Below are 24,370 nucleotides of genomic sequence, written 5' to 3'. Positions count from 1 at the left end.
ATCGGGACTCGTCACTGAACCACACCTGTCACCATCGCAGTTGAGGCCATTGTCGATGAATCTGGCACCACTGCAGTCGGAGTCGACGGTGTTGTGGTGTTAAGATGACACCTCGAACTGGACGTCTGGCACGAATTCCTACCTCACGTAGGCGGTTCCGTACGGTCTGGTCGGATATCCTGCGCAAACCTGGTATTGCTGCGGCTGTGGAGGTGGCAGTAGTCAATCGTTCCCGAAGGTGGCGTACCCGGATGTAGCGGTCCTGCCCGGGGGTAGTGACCCGTGGTCGACCGGATCTAGGGAGGTCACGTGTTGATCCATGTTGCTGGTAACGGTCCCACAGTCTGGAGATGGTGCTTGGGGACACATGGAATGCCCTGGCAACGGCCGTTCTGGATTCGCCTGCGTCTAGTCGGCCGATGGCATTGTTTCTCTGCGGTTCACTGAGACGTGGCATGTCCTAGATTGTCAACTGTCGGCCAGATACAGAGGCCAGGCAAGCGAACACCCTGCACTTTTATACTGTCGGTGTTCATGTTGCACGTGCAGACAACGCACGTGCAGTGGTGACATGGTTTGCACGTGGCTGCGTTTTTGCGAATATTCACATTTTGGAACTTTATTGTACAGTAGCTGCGTTTTATCGAATGTAACCGTGGGAATGTGTTTGGGACATGCAATGACCTTATATTCACAAAGCATGAACCGGTAGGAAACATAAAATCGGAGTTATAACCCATTTGTACCCTTTTGCGTTTCTTTTTTTGAAGAGTATATATATATATATATATATATATATATATATATATATATATATATATATACCACGAGATAGGCTACAATGAGTGTGTGAGTCGGAGTTTAGGAAAGGAAATACAGGTGTAGCATTTAATTTGCACTCTCCAGGAATAAGCACTCCGCAGTCATTATTATACGTACAATTTGCACTCCTCCAGTTATTATTATATGTATAATACGCACTCCCCTTGAATTATTTGCATTCAGTGTATATTACATGTATAATATGCACAGGGGTGGGGGGTGGGGGGGGGTGCTTATGCTACATATAATGTTGACTGGGGAGTGCAAATCCAGGAGAGTGCAAATTATATCTGACACCGGTCTCGGTGGTATACCCGGTGTGGTGGTTAATAGGCGCGGATCGAACTTGTTTCTTTCTTTTTTTTCGTCGGTCAAAAACATTATAAAATTAAAATCCTGTTCAACACCTCTGGCCGTGTTCGGCGCCCCACCCCCATCACTTCACAAACTCCTGGGTCCGCACTTCATTTTAGGCTGGTAAAGGTAATGACGAGGCTATAGTTCTCTAATGAAACAAAAAAAAACGTATATCTTTCCCCAAGCCTAACTACATCGACTTCTCTTTCATTAACTACTAACCCACTGTCTTGAACATGCAGCCCAAAATTTTGCAAAATAGTTATTTATATTACTATTATCAAGCGATTTAAGAATCCACAATAGTATTGCAACACGGCATGGGACAATTTGTTAGGCAAGAAGGGATTTAATTATCCCCTGCGCCAGTGCGTTAATATCTATGTATGTAACAGTCAACCTCCACATACATATAATATATAGATAGTCATACATGAATACATACTAGCCAGTGCCAGGTCTGCCCACTGTTTCATGTACGTAAGCGGGATCGACCGCGTAACTTGTGGACCCCATGCATATAGTTGAGTTAAAGAGCATCCTTTTTATGGATGCCTCAATAGCTCAAAAGGTATCGTGCCAAGTCTGCAAAGTTGCGGGCGATTCGATGCCATAGGTTCGAGTCCCAGCAACGGCAAGGGACAATTTGTGAGGCCAGAAAAGATGTAATTATCCCCTGCGCCAGTGTGTTAATATCTATGTATGTAACAGTCAACCTCGACATACATATAATATATAGATATTCATACATGAATACATACATACATAATCAGGGTATGCACTTGGAATTTGTTTTGACTGGCCAATCGAGCCACTCACAGCAACACTTTGACTCGTCCGTACAACTTTCGAATGGCCCGCGACCGAATTTCGTTAAAAAGAGAACTTACTTAAATTGCAGTTTAAAAACATGTTATCATATCATACAAACAATAATAACAACATAAAAGAAGGAAACAGAACTTGTTTTAGTTGTTGTTGTTTTGGGGGTTTGGAGGGGGGGGGGGGGGGGGGGTCTGTTATTATTATTGTTTATCCCACTGCCCCCTTTCCTTTCACTCCTTTGAATTCCATCTCTTTTCTTTCTGATCTGGCAACTCCTCCTATCTTTCAACTTCTTTCGCTGTCCACCTCCACATCCAAGTCCTTGTCTCTCCAACCGCGACAGGTGTTTGTCTCTTGTGGCTATCTGTGCCATACACCTGCCATTCCCCGTCAAATTTTAGCTGTGGGCTTAGTCTGACCACTTCGGGGAGTGTTCAGTAGTTACTTCTGGCATTGTTAAGAGGCACTTGTAACCACCTACTATGCATCCCTACTACCGACGGTCGTTAGTTAGTGCCGTGGGTCAGACCAGCTTTATTAGCGGCAAAGGAAGAGGATGCCAGGTGGGTGCAGAGAAATACACAGAGACTGCAACCGTGGAGGAAGCTGAGACAGGTAGGCGATGGTGTGGACAGCTCAGAAGACAGAGTCGGTAGAAACTGATAGAAAGGGTCGAAACAGATTGAAATCGTGGACTTGTTTTAGTTTTATTACAAACTGTTGTAATTAAATTATAAATATTATGTTGTCCTTGGGGTAGCTTATTCTCCCATTTTCTTTAGGACAGCAGTCTTGTGTGCCTCACTCTCTTCGTGTAACTGAAAGAAGATGTTAACAAACTGAATCACAATGGACAACATTCAGCAGGTTTTTTTTTATTTTATTCATGCAGTATACTGATATTGCTTTTACATCCCGAGTAATTATTTAATGTTATAATATATTATTTTAAACATTATCAGTGTTAATGTGAAACTCAATTTTTAGACCTTAAAAATTATCTTAAGAAGATTATCATTTGCCGCAGGGGGTTGGTAAGTATGTGTGCAATGTTCCATCCCCAATCAGTAATTTGTTTGCCTGTATAAGTTTGTTTTTTAAAGGGAAATGGATGCCCACCCCACATACCCATCAATCCAATTTGATAGCTACTACAGTGCTTTCAAGTTATGTAAAACCTATAATTGTGGTTGCTAAATACAGGTTACTTATCATAATTTATATTACATGCCTTTATACTTTCCATCTTCATTGTGGAACATCTCTTCACAAACATACTGACATTGCCCCATGCACTGTGAACATGGTGCTTTAGGTAGTACTAAACCAAATAACTTCCGGCTGGGTCAAAGTGCGAGGTGCACCAAACTTTTTATAGAGAAGTGAACACCACAAGTCCTGTGATTGTTGATAAATGTGAGTGTGTTGGTTGTAAAAAAATATAGTTTCATCTGGGCAAAAAAAATGTATGCAATTTTATTTCATCTAGTACCACTGTGTCAAGTAGCCTTGTGCTTGGAACATGTATGGGGTACCTGTAAAACAAACGAACTTAAATTGTGTGCGAAACTAGGAGTGTTGTAAAAAAAACATCTGGTTATACCGAAAATTTGCCGTGAAAGGTGCCATTTTCTGCAGTTAATACTTTGAGGTAGGGGTTATAGTACTGATATTTATGGGTCATAGTTTGGTTAATAGGAAAGAGTTCGACACGTACCTTTCTATATCAAAGGCTCTAAAGACTAACCCTAACCCTATCCCTGAAACTACCTTAACCATTGAAAGGGGGATACGGGTCGAGTTGCTGTAAATAGGATTTCGTATGGGAGAGGTGGGGGGGGGGGGGGGGGGGGTATAGATAGGTATACCATTTTATTTTGTTTTACGCATTAAAATTTTATTGTTTGCTTTACTTGTGACAATAATTATTAAACTACTAAACATTTGTATGAAGTGACTCTAAACCAATAATGCTTAAAACAATCACAATGTTACATGTGTTTGTGATACAGGCGCGGATTCGGGGCACATTTTCGGGCTCTCTATCCCCTTGCTTCCGAAAACACACACATTCACGCTAGCACGCACGCGCGTCTGTAGACAGATACACAAAGACACACAAACACGCACATACACAAACTTACAAATGCATGCTCATAAAAACACAAACACATGGACACACATAGGCCTACGCGCACACAAACACACTCACAGACGCAAACACTCACACATTCATACATATACATACTTGATACACACATACACAAACGTACAAATATATACTCATAAAACACAAACACATGAACATACACACATGCAAACACCAACACATACGAAATAAACACACTCACAGACACGCAAACGCACTCAGATACACATGCAAATACACACATACGACACAAACACATTCACAGACACACAAACACACTCAGATACACATGCAAATACACACATACGACACAAACACATTCACTGACACGCAAACACACAGATACACATGCAACACTCACACATACGACAAAAACACTCGCAGACACACGCAAACACTTACACGTACGACACAAACACACTCACAGACACATGCAAATACACTCACAGACGCACACACACACACACAAACACACTAACAGACACACAAAAACACACTGACAGACACACACAAACACTCTGACAGACACAAACAAACACACTAACAGACACACACAGATACCCTACCACATACATACACAATAATACAAATATACATAGACAAACGTACACACACACACAAATACACACAGACATACATACAAACACAAAAATGCACACACACATACATCCACAAAAATACACACATACATACACAAATATACACAAACACATAGACACGTGCATTAAAATGCACAACACACATACATACATACATAAAAAATACACACACGTGCGCGCACACACAAAACACAGACATACACGCAAACACGTGGAACTTTATTTCGGTACACAACATTTATCAGAGAGGAGAGTTTAGCTGGGGGAGAGGTTGGGATGGAGGTGGGTAGGTGTCTATAAATATACACAAACATAGACACATGCATTAAAATGCACAACACACATACATACACAAAATACACACACGTGTGAGCACACGAAAAACACACGGAAACATGTGGAACTTTGTTTCGGTACACAACATTCATCAAAGAGGAGAGTTTAGTTGGGGGAGGGGTCGGGGTGGAGGTGGGTGGGTGTCTATTTTGTATTTATTATTATTTTTATTTTTTATTTTTTATTCTATTACTATTATTATTATTATTATTACTATTATTATTATTATTATTATTATTCAGTTGTGTTGGTTTCAATTAATTTAACAATCCTAACGTATAAAACATCATTCATTTGTTTTTGTTTGTTTTTTGTTGTGTGGTTGTTTTTTGTGTTTTTTTTGTGGGGGGGGGGGGGGGGGGGTTGTTGGGTTTTTTTGTTTGTTTGTTTGTTGGGTTGGGGTTTTTTGGGGGGGGGGTTGGGGGGTTTTGTTAGTAACTAAAATGTAGGTTAAAGTTCCTATTTAACAATCCTAACGTAGTCATTTGTTTTGTTTTTGTGGGGTTTTGTTAGTAACGAAAATGCAGGTGAAAGTTCCTTTTTAACAATCCTAACGTATAAAATATCGCGTCATTTCTCATTACAAACGCTTCGATATAAATTATAAACGTTAATTACAAAATAATAATATTTTAAAATATATTCACACGTGAAATAGAAACATTTACAAGTTACAGTAGAGACCGCACCGGAAGACTGGTAGCGCCACCCACCTCCGTTACACCATTTCCGTCTATAAAACATTTATGGTTTAATATTGGACGAATACCAGTACTTGTAACAGGTATAAAATACATTAATAAAACTTTATAACAAATATAGAACTCACGTTACTTGCCACTTTACGTTTTATTCAGTGGTAAAGTGAAAAAGTAATGATGCCGCATTTCATTATTGAAAAATAGTGTTGTTGTCGTTATTGCAAGTATTTATTTTTTTGAGGTAATTATATTTAATTTATTACTCTTGCAGTACATGACAACATTTAGATGTGTTGATGTATTGTATAACTGTGATAGCCCGTTATCAACCTCATCCTGTTAGTGTGTTTACTACAATCCAAGATGGGGAATATTTGTTTACATTTTCAATGATTTGTTATTATTAACGGATGTAGGATAAAATGTCACTGGAAAAAATATCAAGTCAAAATATCAACTATTAAAGTGGAAGGAAGGAAATGTTTTATTTAACGACGCACTCAATATATTTTATGTACGGTTATATGGCGTCAGACATATGTTTAAGAACCATATAGATATTCAGAGAGGAAACCCGCTATCGCCACTTCATAGGCTACTCTTTTCGATTAGCATCAAGGGATCTTTTATATGCACCATCCCACAGACAGGATAGTACACACCACATCCTTTGTTATACCAGTTGTGGAGCACTGGCTGTAATCTATTAAAGTTGTACCCAGGTAAAAATGTCAACTTTCACATTATACTTAATGTGTAAAAAAACCCTCCCAAAAATCCTAACTATTGTACGACTTTTCGTTTCACCAATTAAAGCACTGTTTGCACACCTTTGACAATGACAGCACTAAATGTGTATATAATTGTCTCAATAACACAGCATGGGTGATGTAATTTTGTTTTTTAATGCCACTAACTTATTTTTTTTAAATCAAAGACAGGCTAGCTAACATACAACCAACAATGAAGCATTGTCTAATTATTCAAAATTTTGTAATTATGAAGAAACTCAATTTGCCAAAACCTAACACATACATCTGTTATCTCTCTTGCTCTGTCCTTCTTTTCCTCCCCCCTCCCCGTCTCACTGTCTCTCTGTCTCACTTCTCTCTTCTCTCTATCTCTCATATAAGACACAAGCTGACATTTTGACAGAGATACAACATTAATGGTACACATTTTGTCCTCTTACATATTGACATTGACCTGTATATCACTTTTTCCATGGCCGACTGATGCTCTTTACTCTGTACAACTGAATGCTGTGATAATGTGGGTAACGAATGAGGAGTTACTGATTACTACATGTAGCACATGACGATGATGGTAATGTTCATTTGTAATGCACAAATGATTTTTATTGCATTCCACATGTTGTATGATATATGCTTATGCGACAAAATTGGCCGTTCTCTTATGTTGAACCCTTTTTGGGGGTGGATGGGTATTATAATGACCAATTAGTCGATTATACTGATTATATTAATCGTATTGAAAGTATTTTATTTGAAAATAATGAATACATTCTTAAAAAATTTAATGTGCCAAACTTCTTTTTTTTTTTCTTTTTTTTTTTTTGCAAAACGGAGTTACCTACCCTGATTAAAAAATATATATATTTTGGGGGTTAGGGCAAATTGATTTTTTTTTCTATTTTTATTCTTTTAAAGGTATTTCCAGTCACATGACAAGGTAGCTCGAGATGTGATTATTATTATACTTGTATACAGGTGACTAAGCACAAAAACAAACAAGAAACGGTGTCTGTTGTCAAGTGGTTAAAGCTGTCGAGCATTTTAGCCGGGTATTTAAAGATGAGATTTATGATTGTAGGTGAAGTAAATATCAATCTGATTACGTGTGACCAGTATAAATATTAAATACTTGTGACTAAGCAGAAAAATAAACAGAATACATTTCAGTCTGTGATACCCGACCCCCACCTCTCTCTCTCTCTCTCTCTCTCTCTCTCTCTCTCTCTCTCTCTCTCTCTCTCTCTCTCTCTCTCTCTCTCTCTCTCTCTCTCTCTCTCTCTCTCTCTCGTCTTCTCTCATACATAATTAACATTTTTAATTAATAAAATCAGGGACAGTCAGTTGGGTGTATTGTCAAAAATTGAAGTACAGCCGACTTAAGAGAAACATATTTGTATGTGTGAAATATAGTGTGTTTGTGTGTGTGATGTGTGTGTGTGTGTGTGATGTATAGTGTGTTCATGTGTATGCGTGTATGATGTGTGTGTGTGTGCGTGTGTGTGTATGTGAGTTTGTGGGGGTGTATGTGTGTGAATTTATTTGTGTGTCTGTGCGTGCGTGTGCGTATGTGAATTTGCAAGGCTGTACCCTGATCAAAATCCTAGGGAGGGGGTCACTACTTCTTTATAAACTAATGAAACACTATACATATTATTATTAAACTCTCAGATGTGAATGCTATTTTCTGGAGTAAAAAAGCCAACCTGATTTGTATGTGTGTTTGTGTGTGTGTGTGTGTGTGTGTTTTCACTTCAGTTTTATTTGTATGAATTTGTGTGTTTCTTCAATTTGATTGTATGAATTAGTTGGTAAATCCTGCTTTCTTGGGCATAAATAAATAGTCCACGATTGCAGAGTTCAATTCAAACATATCACCTTATTAAAAATGTGCCATCACTGATGGTGGTCATGACGTGTATTAGTTGGTAAATCAACTGTGACGTCACGGACACAGGTTATTTGGTGGACCCTTCATATACATATAATATAATTGTAGTCAACTGTGACGTCACGGACACACGTTATTCAATTCAATACATATCACCTTATTGTAAAAAACTGTGACATCACGGACACAAGTTATTCTGGTGGACCCTTCATATACACATACACGTGTATATATTGTAAATTCAACTGTGACGTCACGGACACAGGTTATTCTGGTGGACCCTTCATATACATATACACGTGTATATATTGTAAATTCAACTGTGACGTCACGGACGTGTATATATTGTAAATTCAACTGTGACGTCACGGACAAACGTTATTCTGGTGGACCCTTCATATACACATACCCGTGTATATATTGTAAATTCAACTGTGACGTCACGGACACAGGTTATTCTGGTGGACCCTTCATATACACATACACATGTATATATTGTAAATTCAACTGTATATATATATACTCTGTCAAAAAAGAAACCCATAGGCGAAATATTCATGGAATTATCTCTTTAATACAAAGTGGTATAATTTCGTTATTTATGATCGTATCACAGTCAAATTTGACATGAGTATGTGACAATGTTCTTGCTATGGACTGACGGCAGTGGAGGCGTTTTCGTCACCAAACAGCGTCGCACGAGGGCACTGAAATCAGTACCTTGTGTGGCCACCAGCAGCAGCAATCACTGCGTGAAATCTCCTTCTATAGACTGAATGAATGAATGAATGAATGAATCCGGGCACGTGGAATCCTAGCCCATTCTTCCTGCAGTGCATGTGACAGTTGCAGACGCGTCTGAGGCTCCGGGTCATGCTGGCGTACACGTCTGTCCAGTTCGTCCCATAGGTGTTCAATGGGGTTGAGATCTGGCGAACTTGATGGCCATGGCAGCACATTAATGTTCTCATTCTGTAAGAAATCAATTGTTACACGTGCCGTATGCGGCCTGGCATTGTCCTTCTGAAAAAGTTCTCTCTGTCGATCCAAAATGGGAAGCATGTAACGGCGAAGAATTTCATTCCCGGTAGCGTACAGCTGTCAGGTTGCCTTGTACGAACACAAGCTCACTTCTGCCTGTGTATGAGATGGCTCCCCACATCATGACATTCCCTCCACCGAATCTGTCAACTTGGGCGATGCAGTTGTTGGCAAAAACGTTCATTGCGGCGTCTGTAAACACGTTGTCGTCCATCACGTCGCTGTAGAAGGAAACGTGACTCGTCGCTGAACCATACTCGCTGCCAGTTTCCCAATTTCCACCCCTGTACATTCGTGCACCAGCAAACACGTAAATGTCGATGTTGACGTCGCAGGACGGGGCCAACATACGGTCTCCTAGCCCGTAAACCAGCTTATCGAAGTTGGTTCCGAATGGTTTGTGCAGACACTCTTCTCAAACCAGGTATGTGTCCAGCATTGTTCGTTGCTGTGGCAGTTCGGTGACGCAAGTGCAGAACCCGGATGTAGCGATCTTGTGCTGCAGTTGTTATACGAGGTCTTCCACTTCTGGGCCGGTCTTCAGCTGATTGAAACTGCTGGTACCTGTCCCAGACACGTGAAATGGTCCTCTAATGGACGTTCGTGTGGCGTGCGACTGCTGACTGCGATTCGTCTAACTGGAGGCGGCCTATTACAATGTTTCGATTCGGCAGGCTTAGTATTGGCATCTTGTAACCCGTCTACGTCGAAATGGAAACGAGGCATCATTGTGAGCATTGAAGCTTTAAATACCCATCACTACCCCAATCGTTTTCCCGAGTTTCACGTGCATTCGCCAAAATCTGACCATTTCACGCCGATTTCCTGCAATTGTCGCACAATGTGCCACAACGTGCGTTAAATTTGTTTTAGAGTGCATTTGGGCATGCTGTCCCATTCCAGGAACATTAACAAACACACACACACATATATATATATATATATATATATATATATAGACATATATAGACATATATATATACATTATATATATATATATATATATATATATATATATATATATATATATATATATGGCGTCGGAAATATGGTTAAGGATTACAGAGATTATTAAAGAGATAACCCGCCGCCGACACTCCACGACTGGTATATCAAAGGTCTGTCTGTGAGAAAGTACATTTAGGGACCCCTAGTTACTTACTTTTCGGAAGAAATAGCCTATACCACGGCACTACATTAAACTAAGACTTAGTGTGACAACGCACCAGTATGTTTTATTTGCATCTTATCCATTCATACATTAGTCCACCCACCCATCTATCCATCCATCTATCCAATTATTCGTCCACCCATACATACATCCATCTAACAACCATCCCTTCCAACAATCTATCTATCAAGCCAGCCAGCCAGCCAGCCAGCCATATATTCATCCATCCATCCATGAATAAATGCTCCCCATCAGTCATCTATCCATCCTTCCTTAAAGCCACCCACCCAAGAAGTAATTTGTTCATCAGTCCACATATACATCGATTCACACTTTAAACTATCCATCCACTCATCCATTCGTCCATCCCTATATACGTCCATCATTCATCCATCCATTCAGACCGGCCTCGGTGGCGTCGTGGTTAGGCCATCAGTCTACAGGCTGGTAGGTACTGGGTTCGGATCCCAGTCGTGGCATGGGATTTTTAATCCAGATACCGACTCCAAACCCTGAGTGAGTGCTCCGCAAGGCTTAATGGGTAGGTGTAAACCACTTGCACTGACCAGTGTTCCATAACTGGTTCAACAAAGGCCATGGTTTGTGCTATCCTGCCTGTATGAAGCGCTAATAAACGATCCCTTGCTGCATGTCGTAAAAGAGTAGTCTATGTGGCGACAGCGGGTTTCCTCTAAAAACAAAACAGTGTCAGAATGACCATATGTTTGACGTCCAATAGCCGATGATAAGATAAAAAAAAATCAATGTGCTCTAGTGGCGTCGTTAAATAAAACAGACTTTACTTTTTTCCATCAATTCACTAAAATGTATACACTATGGCAAAAGTCAAGCACCACACATAACTTTATGAATGTTTTAAGTTTACATTCACTGTACATGTTTTATCTTGTAGTTACAAATTATTTCTTTAGTGGGCATGTATCATGTGGTATTCATTTGCACAACAAAAAATAAAAACCAAATCAATTAACCAACATGACTTTTGAACAGATTGTTACATTTTTATTTATTTCTAACCCAATTTAAGTAATGCACCACACATATAATGTTTCGGGTCCAATGTGAGTTTTAGTCAGTTGATTCTTTACTTTTGCCTAAGTATCTATACTATCAAAAAAAAGTAGGGGATATTCCATTTCGCGTTTATAATTCTGGAGAATGCGATTGCATAAGCTGAAGTATGAACCATGTTAGACTATTCAATACCTGTCATAAAAAAAACGCAAAAACACAACACTCAAGTGCAGGCGTTTTGCACGTGGTCCATATGAAAGTCATAGGGGTTCACTGCGAGATATGCATTAAAGTGAACACGTAATTCCTAGCCATTGCATCGATACTCTTTTGGACTCAAACTTTAGATTGTACTGTTTTTTATTGAAATTACACATTTCTGACATGCGTCGACTGTCACATGACGAGCGTTCACGTGCCGTTGACATGTCACATATTGGCACGAGACAGGCCGCTGTGACACGAACGTTGAACGTGTCACAATCGGTGATAAGGAGATTATGGGCACGATACCGTCAGCCAAATAATGAGGACGAGAGATGTCGCTGAGGTCGACCAAGGTCGATAACAGCTCAACAGGATCGTTTCATCCGTACGTCAGCCTTAAGAAACCGTGCCCAAAGTGCCACTCAGATCAGAAACCAGCTTCACACAGCTACAGGTGTGAGAGTGAGTGGTCAGACGATTAGAAATCGGCTACACAGGTGGCATTTACATGCACGGAGCCCTCGTGTCATTCCACGTTTGACCGACCGTCACATTACTGAAAGACGTTGCTGGAGTCAGGAGCACCAGCGCTGGGACAATCGGCGATGGAGTAATGTTATGGGTTTTTTTATGAATCCAAGTTCACGTTGGACTTCCATGACAGACGCAACAGAGTGTGGCGTCGACGTAATGAACGATTCCATGATGTAAACGTTAGACACCACGGCCGTTTTGGAGGTGGGTCCGTTATGGTTTAGGATGGCATCACAGTTACGGGACGAACAGCTTTGCGCATTGTCAGTGGACGTCTCACTGGTCTGCACTGCCGTGACAACATCTTGGCAGCACACGTTGTGCCATTTGCACGTCGCCATGGCCGTCGTTTTAGCTTTCAAGATGACAACGCCAGGGCACACAGAGCCAGAATTGTTACCAACTACCTCCAGGCACAAAACATCACCACTTTACTATGGCCAGCACTCAGTCCTGACCTTTCCCCTATTGAGCATGTCTGGGACATACTTGGTAGACGCTTACGTCAACGTCAACAGCCGCCGACCACTCGCCATGAACTTGGCGTTGCTCTGCAGGATGAGTGGAATAACCTGATTATTTATATATGCCACGTCGAATTCGTGCCTGTCTCGCAAACAGAGGGACATTTACACAATACTGACCGCATTCATGGTAAATTTGATGTTTGACAGTAGATGTGTTTTTGCCTTCATCACGTGAAATCCCTGGTCCCCTGCAATCTACCGAACATCGTAATGCATCATCAGATGACACCTTATCATGTTTATCGCATTAAAACATTAAAACTTTCCTATTGATGACTCATTCTAATGGGATATCCCCTACTTTTTTTAATTATATATATATATATATATATATATATATATATATATATATATATATATATATATATATATATATATATATAGTGAAACCTCTCAAAACCGGACCCTCGGTAAACCGGTATTCCCTCAATACCATGACAATACCATGACATTACTTTCCCATATCCTTATCTTTTACCTGTGTTTGACATTCACTGGCCTATTGGTGTAGGGATTTTTTGTTTGCTTATTTGTTTGTTTTGTTTTGTTGTTGTTTTGTTTGTTTTTTTGTTGTTGTCTTTCTTGTTATTTTCGTTTTTTTAACTCTTTTTTTTTTGGGGGGGGGGGGGGTGGGGGACTTTCCTTTTTATTTTTTATTTTTATTTTAAATTTTTTATTTTTTTTTTTTATTTCTTGTTGGTTGTTTTGTTTTGTTTGTTTTGGGGGCGCTTTTTTTTCGGGAGGGAGGGTGGGGTGGGGGAAGAGGCTGTGGTTTTTTAATTGCTCTTTTTCTTTTCTTCATTTGGTCCTTTTTTTTCTTTTTTCCCTTCTTTTTGTCTTTCTCTTTTTTCTTCTTTTCTTTTCTTCTTATTTGCTTGTTTGTTTTAGCTGGGGTATCGTTAAAATATTCATTTATTCATTCATCCCTATGATTCGCTAAACTTCTGGCGGAAGGTTTTGGGTTTTAGTTTGGTGGTAGAACGTTCGCCTCAAGTGTGGGCGTCATGGGCTCGATTGCACCCAGTGCCCCCGTTGGGTCTTTTCTTCTATACCGACTAGTGTTCCATTTAAACGTCCTTTGTCTGTGTATTCTTATCTGCCTATGTAAGATCATTTGTTCTCAATCCCTAGCCATGCAAGACGTCAGCCCATACGGAATAAATCTTTCTCTCATCCTCAGGTATATGGAACAGAGCTATCCCATGAAAGAAAGCTATGTAAGAAATTTCTATCTTACACGGGATATCACGCGCTTGCGTTTAAAATGACGTCGTTGGTAATATATGACGTCATATTAATGTGAGGCGGTGACGTGAGGTCATTAAACAGTTTTAAATTAATATTTTGTTATTAAAACCTTCATTTTAAAAGCTATCTTGTTAATTTGTAGTCTTAAATTTTATTTAACACATGAAAAAAACACGGCAAATACTATAGTGTAGTTTATTTATGATAAAATTGTCAAATAAAGAAGTTACTTGTTCAGCCATCTTTGTATGTTCGTGTAAAATAATGGTTTATTTACCGAATGAATGAGAGAAAAAGACTCCATCATATGTGATCATGTGGGATAGAAAAAGTACACCCGAGGTGGTGAAATTTTCACCATCGAAGAAATATTATTTAACACATGAAAAAAACACGGCAAATACGATAGTGTAGTTTATTTATGATAAAATTGTCAAATAAAGAAGTTACTTGTTCAGCCATCTTTGTCTGTTCGTGTAAAATAATGGTTTATTTACCGAATGAATGAGAGAAAAAGACTCCATCATGTGTGGTCATGTGGGATAGAAAAAGTACACCCTCGGTGGTGAAAATTTCGACCATGGGACTCGGCAAGCCTCGTCCCAGGTCGAAATTTTCACCATCTCGCGTGTACTTTTTCTATCCCACATGACAGCATATGATGGAGTCTTATAGTCTTGCATAACCACGTGACTTCTATAGTTTTGGGGGCGGGACGTAGCTCAGTGGTACAGCGTTCGCTCGCTCGCTGTGCGGTCGGTCTTGGATCAACAGACATTAAACTCTGAGGGCATCGTAAGTTGAATAACTTGTGCCCAATCCTTCTGTGTATTATATACAATAAAATATGTTTCAAACAATAAAACTCTGCAGTACTATATAGAACTTTTATTCAACATCAGTAAAACCGGTAGTCCGCAGGGTTGTAGATATACAGACACCCGACATCATATAATTATCTCTAGATTCAAGATATTGAGTTTAGAATTAGTTATCTATTTGTTGCACTCTGCTGGTGGGGTGAATGCGCCGGGGTTGTAGATGAGTTATCTATCTGTTGCACTCTGCTGGTGGGGTGAATGCGCCGGGGCTGTAGATGCCATCTACGACGTCATAGAAATCCATTGTCGACTCTTCGAAATGTGACTTGGCGTCGAAACGATGGAATCTGATCGGAATACAATTCTTGTTGCTAAACATACCAATCCAAAGGGCACCTGAAGAAAAATTAACAATGGAAAACAGTTATTTACAAATTAGATTTTTTTTTTAAATTACAATTTGGTTTGTTTCGTTGGTTTTGGTTTTTGTCTTCTTTTTTGCTTCTTCTCGTTATGTTGTTGATGTCTGCGTATGTGCGTGCGTGCGTGTGTGTGTGTGTGTGCGTGCGTGCGTGCGTGCGTGTGTGTGTGTGTGTGTGTGTGTTGTTGGTGGTGTTATTTTGGTGAGAGGTTTTGTTGTTTTGTTTGTTTTTTGTTTTTGTTTTTCTGTTGTTGGTTGTTGTTTGTTGTGTTTTTTTTGGGGGGGAGGTTGTTGGAGTGAAATATGAATTACAGTAAACTTCTGATTATTCTGATTTATGGCAAATTAATCCTTTTTTTTAAATATGTGTTAAGCAACATTCCAGCAGACTGACGAAAGAGCAGACTAACACAAGAAAAAGATCAAGAAGAACAAGAAGAAGAGCAAGTTTCCGTTAGCAGCAGGGAATCTTTTATATGTATTTACTTTCCCATAGACAGAGAAGCACATATCACGGCTTTTGACAAGTTGTGGTGCATTGATTGGAACGAGAACACATTCAGTCAGTTGAATGGATACACCGATGCGGTTCGATCTGCGACGCAAGCACCTCAAGCGAGCACTCTACCGACTGAGCTAAATTCCGCATTTCATGTAAATATGAATAAACGCTGTTATTCAGATTCAGGCAGTTTCGTTTAATTCCGGCAAAAATCAGACAGCCCACTCCCTTCCTTCCCCCACCCCTATAAAAATGAGAGTCCATTCCCCTGTGGTTAGCAGCAATGGATTGGGAAGAAGGGCTGGGGTCGGTGACATTGTCTGATGTGTCTTGTATTATGTCGTTTTGTTCGGATATAAATAAAACTATATGGAAAACCTCACCTTGTTTCAAAAGTAATCCTTCTAAACAGACTCGAATAACTGTGTGGTCGTTTCCGCCACACGCGGCCGTCACAGCGTCAAACATTCCGTTCAGTCGCCGAATGTCAGCGTAGTTGAAGTATACGGATGGAAGTGGAAGTGTCAGGGATAGAGCGAACCTGCAAACACAATGAAAACAAAATATTTCAGCATAGTTGAAGCATACGAATGGAAGTGGAAGTGTCAGGGATAGAGCGAACCTGCAAACACAATGAAAACAAAATATGTCAGTGTAGTTGGAGTATACGAATATAAGTGGAAGCGTCAGGGATAGAGCGAACCTGCAAACACAATGAAAACAAAAAAATGTCAGCGTCGTTTAGATACTACTAAAGGAAATGGCGTTAGGCTGGGTCAAAGTTGGAGGTGAACTCATCTTTTGATAGAACAGTTAATACCACAAGTACTATGACTGGTGATAAACGTGAGTAGTAAAATGTTTGATCATCTGTTCATTCAAGCATGTTCACCCATCCATTCCTTGTTCTTTCATTTATTCCTTTCTTCGTTCGTCCATCCATTCGTGTTTCTTCCTGCAACCAGCTCCTGTTTAATTGGTCTCTACAAGCTTTGGACATCTTAAAACTGTTCGCAATAAAGTGAGTCCAGCGGACGGGACATAGATAAGGAGACCCTTATATGAAATTGCTGTTTCCTGCCAAAAACCAAAATAATCATATTTTTAAATGTATGTTTTGAAATGTGAATAACACACCTTGAGCCAACCTCCACGAAGTAAGTTAAGGTTACTCTATAAACACATCGTCACTTGACGCTTTTGTTTGATGCTCTGTCCCACAGCTGATATTTCTCATTCCAGCCAGTGCACGACGACTGATATTAAAAAAATCATGGTATGTGCAATCTTGTCTATAGATCAGGATGATACATGTAAAACATCCCTTGCTCTTAACGGTAAAATGTAGCGGGTTTTGTCTCTAAGACTGTCAAAATTACCAAATAATTGATATACAATAGCCGATGATTAGTAAATCAATGTGCTCTAGTGGTGTCGTTGAACAAAACAAAATGTTTTTTAATAAAATATCTCTTGCACCAATTGGAAAAATGTAGCGGGTTTCCTTTCTAAGACTATGTCAAACTTACCAAATGATTGATATCCAATAGCCGATGATTAGCAAATCAGTGTGCTCTAGTGGTGTCGTTAAACAAAACAAACATTTGGGGTTTTTTTAATCAAAGATCCCTCGTTCCTAATGGAAAAATGTAGTGGGTTTCCTCTCTTAGACTATGTCAAAATTACCAAATGATTGATATCCACTAGCCAATGATTAGTAAATCAATGTGCTCTAGTGGTGTCGTTAAACAATATTTTTTTAAAAAATAAAATATCTCTTTCGCCAAATGGAAAAAATGTAGCGGGTTTCCTCTCTAAGACTATGTCAGAATTACCTAATGCTTGATATTCAATAGCCGATGATTAGTGAATCAACGTGCTCTTGTGGTATTGTTAAACAAAACAAAATTATTTTAATAAAATATATCTTGCGCCAAATGGAAAGATGTAGCGGCTTTCCTCTCTAAGACTACATGTAAAATTTACAAAATGGTTACGACGATTAATAAATCTAAATCAATGTGCCCTAGTGGTGTCGTTAAACAAAATAAACTTCATATGAGTCATACATGTATGTATTGTTATGGATCGTACCAAATCGCTCCTGATCACCACCCAGTGTTGTAAATATGGAATTATTCCTGCTATGTCTTGATAAAGCTTCATATAAATTAAAGCAATATCGGGGCGGGACGTAGCCCAGTGGTTACGCGCTCGCTTCATGCGTGGTCGGTTTGGGATCAATCCCCGTCAGTGGGCCCATTAGTCTATTTTTCATTCCAGCCAGTGCACTACGACTGGTATATCAAAGGTCGTGGCATGTGCTATCCTGTCTGTGGGATGGTGCATATAAAATATCCCTTGTTACTAATGGAAAAAAATGTAGAGGGTTTCCTCTCTATGGTCTTGTCAAAATATGACCGTATGTCCGTGCGAACCCTATACCAACCAGCATTATGCCCGATGGCTTAACCAAGACAACACCGAGGCCGGTATTATGCTACTAATAATTCTTTACTTACATAAAACAAACGAATTTAGCACTGACGTTGCAACTGCGATGGGCTTCGTTGTCACCAGAGTTATCTCCCTTAAATTGATCATCTTCCTCGTACTCGCTAGTCGGGTTTTCCGTCCGCGCCGGTTTGTGCATGTCTTTGTTATCTTCCGCCATATCGGGTCTCTGCTTTCTATTCCAACCTGCACGCTTTGCCATCGTGTTCGATACTGATTTCCTAAGTGTACGCTACATACATGTACAGAAGGTTAATGTTTAAAAAAAAAAAAACCACAGCACATACAAACTATAAATACAGAGCATGCTATATAACTGTTAAAAACCAATGGATTGTAAGCCTAAAGAACACAGGTCAGCGAATACTGTTATCCGATAAACGACACGTCACAACAAAACAAGTTGCTCACATTACATCCAGCGATACACAGGTGCACAGTTTAACAGATTAGAAATGTAGGATGTCGATGTCACTTGGAGATATATGCGTCGATATGTTAACAGCTAAAGGTAAGTAGTTCTATTACTTAAACCCTCGTATTCATACGCGTGTCGGTATGCCGTCTATGGAGACCACTAATTCAAGGAAAACGAAAATGGGATTCCCCGAACTAGCTAATGCATGTACAGATACAATACAAACTACATGATGTGTAACGGCTGATGCCAGGCACTCTTGTGTAGGTGTTATAGATATCGCAGGGACGACTGTAGGATAGTTTCAAGAGGGTGTACACTATCAAAAAGGGCGCGTTATATTGTTACGAATGAAGGAAGGAAATTGGGTTTTTTAACGACGCACTCAACAAAGGACCACACAGATATTGAGAGAGGAAACCCGCTATCGCCACTTCATTGGCTACTCTTTTGGATTAGCAGCAAGGGATCTTTTATATGCACCATCCCACAGACAGGATAGTACATACCACGGCCTTTGATATACCAGTCATGGTGCACTGACTAGAACGAGAAATAGCCCAATGGGCCCACCAACGGGGATCGATCCCAAACCGACCGTGCATCAAGCGAGCGCTATGTTACTGAGCGACGTCCCGCCCCGAGCGGATGGATGGATGAATGAATGAATGAATGAATGAATATCTGAATTGTGAAATAACGAATTAACGAAAGAACGAATCAACGAACGAACGAACGAACAAATGAATGAATGAATGAATGAATAGTCAGTAAAAGGGGGGTATTCGAGGGTTTTTTGAGATTGTAGCTTTAACAATGATATGACACCAAAGGTAACTTGGGTTACATAAAACTTTAGCCAATTTGCTTATCTTTAAGACCATTAATTGAGTACCTTAAGTGCACATGTTAATGAACACCGCAATAGGTGCATGACGAACATACCCCAATCTAATTAAAATTAGCTCCACTATTACATGTGGATCTAACAGCAACCCGTTGGAGTTCATGTCCAGTTGACCTTTCATTCGACCAATTAAAACCTTACTTGCAAAATCATGCCAGTGATTTGAAAAGAATTTGAAAACATTCGGGATTATGCCGAGGGTATACGAAATGATTCGGGTGAATTACGAAGTATGCCGGAAACTAATTGCATATGGTATACTATTATATAATCCAGAGTTTATTACTGTACTTTTTGAGGCGAAGTGTAATTGGTCGATATTTAAATTGTTATTTATAGATGAAATATCACCTGGACATGGGAATACACGCAATGCTGTTACATCTACTGGTAGACCCAGTAGAGCTAATTTTAATCAGATTGAACATACCCATTCATCCATTCACCCATTCATTCACTATCATAGGTGTAGCCAGACGACGGGGGATACCACCCCAATCCATACCCCAATCACAGCTGTTTTTCTCTCAGCACCTTTAAATTTTCCTGTCGTCATACAATAATACACACATCATAGAGTATTGTTGTCCAACCCCCAACCCAATATGGGCAGCCCTCTCCCACCCCCAATATAAAATCCTGGCTACGCCAGTGTTCATTATGCTAGTCATTTCTTCATTTATCCACCCATCCATCCATTCATTCATTCATTCATTCATTCATTCATAACTTCATTTGTTCAATCTTCCATTTATTCAAACGTTCCTTTATGCGACAACCCATTAATTTATTCATCCATTCATTCGTTCAGTCTTCTGTTCATTTTTTTTATATTTCGGTTATCCTATTCATCTACCAATTCATTAATTCATCCACCCATTCGTTCAATCTTCTGTTTATTCAAACTATTTTTATGCAACGACTCATTCATTTATTCGTCCATTCATTCGTTCAATCGTCTGTTCATTTTTCCTCTTTTGTTTATCATATTCATCCACCAATTCATTAATTTATCCACTCACCCACCCACCCACCCATCCATCCATCCATCCATCCATTCATCCACCCATCCACCCACCCATCCATCCATCCATCCATTCAGCCACCCATCCATCCATTCATTCATTCATTCATTCACCATTCGTTCAATCTTCCGTTTTTTTCAAACTTAACTTTATGCGACAACCCATCTATTTATTCATCCATGCATTCGTTCAATCACCTGTTCATTTTTTCCTCTTTCGTTTATCTTATTCATCCACCAAATCATTCATTCATTCACCCCTTCGTTTAATCTTCCGTTCATTCAAAGTTCATTCATTCGTTTATTTATTCATCCATTAATTCTTTCAGTCTTCTGTTAATTTTTCATATTTCGTTTATGCTATTTATCTACCAATTCATTCATTCATTCATTCATCCATCCATCCATCCTCTCATCCATTCCATCTTCAAATACATACCTGCATTTCTTGCGGAGACATACATCGAGATGGAAACTGAGCGAATGTAACCCCGACGACGAGGACAAGAATCGAACCAAGCACGGACTGCATCATTGTGAGATCCTACCTGACCGGTGACTTGGACTCCAATATTTAAAGTCGACTGTCTGTCTGTTTTGAAATTAGCTATAGGGAGGTGTGTCAGGTGGTTTATTTATTCAGCTTGGTCAGCTAATGTAATTTAAGCCGACCAGTTCATCATATGATGGGTACAATGTATTGTGTGTGTGTGTGTGTGTGTATACTGTGTCAAAAAAGAAACGCATAGGCGAAATATTCATGGAATTATCTCTTTAATACAAAGTGGCATAATTTCGTTATTTATGATTGTATCACAGTCAAATTTGACATGAGTATGTGACAATCTTCGTGCTATGGACTGACGGCAGTGGAGGCGTTTTCGTCACCAAACAGTGTTGCACGAGGGCACTGTAATCAGTACCTTGTGTACCCACCAGCAGCAGCAATCACTCCGCGACATCTCCTTGACATAGACTGAATGAGTCTCTGAATCCGGGCACGTGGAATCCTAGCCCATTCTTCCTGCAGTGCATGTGACAAATGCGGAAGCGTCTGAGGCTCCGGGTCAGGCTGGTGTACACGTCTGTCCAGTTCGTCCCATAGATGTCCAATGGGGTTGAGATCTGGCGATCTTGATGGCCATGACAGCACATTAATGTTCTCATTCTGTAGGAAATCCATTGTTACACGTGTCGTATGCGGCTTGGCATTGTCCTGCTGAAAGAGTTCTCTCTGTCGAACCAAAATGTGACGGCATGTGACGGCGAAGAATTTCATCCTAGTAGCGTACAGCTGCCAGGTTGCCTTGTACAAACACAAGTTCACTTCTGCCGGTGTGTGAGATAGCTCCCCACATCATGACACTCCCTCCACCGAATCTGTCAACTTGGGCGACGCAGTTGTTGGCAAACTGTTCACTGCGGCGTCTGTAAACACGTTGTCGTATATCACGTCGCTGTAGAAGGAAACTCGTCGCTGAACCATACTCGCCGCCAGTTTCCCAAGTTCCTGTACATTCGTGCACCAGCGAACACGTAAATGTCGATGTTGACGTCACAGGACGGGGCCAACATACGATCTTCTAGCCCGTAAACCAGCTTCTAGAAGTCGGTTCCGAATGGTTTTTGCAGACACCCTTCTCAAAACAGGTATGCGTCCAGCAGTGTTCGTTACTGTGGCAGTTCGGTGACGGATGTAGCGATCTTGTGCTGCAGTTGTTATGTGAGGTTTTCCACTTCTGGGCCGGTCTTGTACCTGTCCCAGAGACGTGAAATGGTGCTCTGATGGACGTTCATGTGGCGTGCGACTACTGACTGCGATTACTTAAATGGAGGCGGCCTATTGCAATGTTTCGATTCGGCATGGAAATGAGGCATCATTGCGAGCATTGCAGCTTTAAATACCCATCACTACCCCAATCTTTTCCCCGAGTTTCACGTGCATTCGCCAAAATCGGACCATTACACGCCGATTTCCTGCAAGTGTCGCACAATGAGCCACAACGTGCGTTAAATTTGTTTTAGGGTGCATTTGGGCATGCTGTTCCATTCCAGGAAGATTATCAAACATGGTCATTCAGCAACATTGTACAAAAAAACTATATTTTGTAAAAATTAAACACTTTTCTTCTTTCCCTATCATCTATCCGTTTCTTTTTTTGACAGAGTATATATATGTGTGTGTGTGTGTATATATATATTATATATATATATATATATATATATTTGGACGGGGGGTGGGGGGGGGGGGGGGGGGCGTAGCCAGAGAGGAAAAACGCCGAGGGAAACCCAGACCTGTAAAATAAATATGTGTTATGGAAAAAATAAAATTAATCTGGGGAAATTCCATACGAGGCAAGCACCTCCTCTGCCTCATGCTGGCTACGCCATTGTATATATATGCCACGAGATCGAATACAATGAGTTGGTAAGTCAGAGTTTAGGAAAGGAAATACCGGTGTAGCATTTAATTTGCACTCCCCAGGAATATGCACTCCCCAGTCATTATTATACGTACAATTTGCACTCCTCCAATTATCATTATACGTATAATACGCACTCTCCTTGGATTATTTGCATTCAGTGTATATTATACCGGCCTCGGTGGCGACGTCTACATGCTGGTAGGTACTGGGTTCGGATCCCAGTCGAGGCATGGGATTTAATCCAGATACCGACTCCAAACCCTGAGTGAGTGCTCCGCAAGGCTCAATGGGTAGGTGTAAACCACTTGCACCGACCAGTGATCCATAACTGGTTCAACAAAGGCCATGGTTTGTGCTATCCTGCCTGTGGGAAGCGCAAATAAAAGATCCCTTGCTGCCAATCGGAAAGAGTAGCCCATGTAGTGGCGACAGCGGGTTTCCTCTCAAAATCTGTGTGGTCCTTAACCATATGTCTCACGCCATATAACCGTAAATAAAATGTGTTGAGTGCGTCGTTAAATAAAACATTTCTTTCTTTCAGTGTATATTACATGTATAATATGCACTGGGGAGTGCTTATTCTACGTATAATGTTGACTGGGGAGAACAAATCCAGGAGAGTGCAAATTATATGTGACACCGGTCTTGGTGGTATACCCGGTGTGGTAGTTAATAAAATAAAATAAAGTTTGTTTTATTTAACGACGTCACTAGAGCACATTGATTTGTTATCTTATCATCGGCTATTGGACGTCAAACATATGGTCATTCTGACACTGTTTTTTAAAGGAAACCTGCTGTCGCCACATAGGCTACTCTTTCACGACAGGCAGCAAGGGATCTTTTATTTGCGCTTCCCACAGGCAGGATAGCACAAACCATGGCTTTTGTTGAACCAGTTATGGATCAGTGGTCGGTCCTGTTCAGTGGTCGGTGCAAATGGTTTACACCTACCCATTGAGCCTTTCGGGGCACTCACTCAGGATTTGGAGTCGGTATCTGGATTAAAAATCCCATGCCTCGACTGGGATCCGAACCCAGTACCTATCAGCCTGTAGACCGATGGCCTAACCACGACCCCACCGAGGCCGGTGGTGGTGCTTAATAAGCGCGGACCGAACTTTTTTCTCTTTTTTTGTTTT

The 24,370-nt window shown here is 40.3% G+C and overlaps 1 protein-coding gene across 2 annotated transcripts in view; it reads right to left on the bottom strand.

Annotated features, from left to right (window-relative positions):
• Positions 1-21,421, bottom strand: part of LOC121387030 (mammalian ependymin-related protein 1-like) — a 35,308-nt gene extending 13,887 nt beyond the window's left edge. For both annotated transcript variants that reach the window (XM_041518037.1, XM_041518038.1), the window contains exon 1: positions 21,242-21,421. In XM_041518037.1, the coding sequence (XP_041373971.1) occupies positions 21,242-21,337 (96 nt within the window). In that variant the 5' untranslated portion in view covers positions 21,338-21,421. The remainder of the gene's footprint in view (positions 1-21,241) is intronic.
• Positions 21,422-24,370: the final 2,949 nt, after the last annotated feature.

This window comes from Gigantopelta aegis, chromosome 13, assembly GCF_016097555.1.
Source record: "Gigantopelta aegis isolate Gae_Host chromosome 13, Gae_host_genome, whole genome shotgun sequence".
NCBI lineage: Eukaryota > Metazoa > Mollusca > Gastropoda > Neomphalida > Peltospiridae > Gigantopelta > Gigantopelta aegis.
This window is presented reverse-complemented; position numbering and strand designations above follow the sequence as displayed.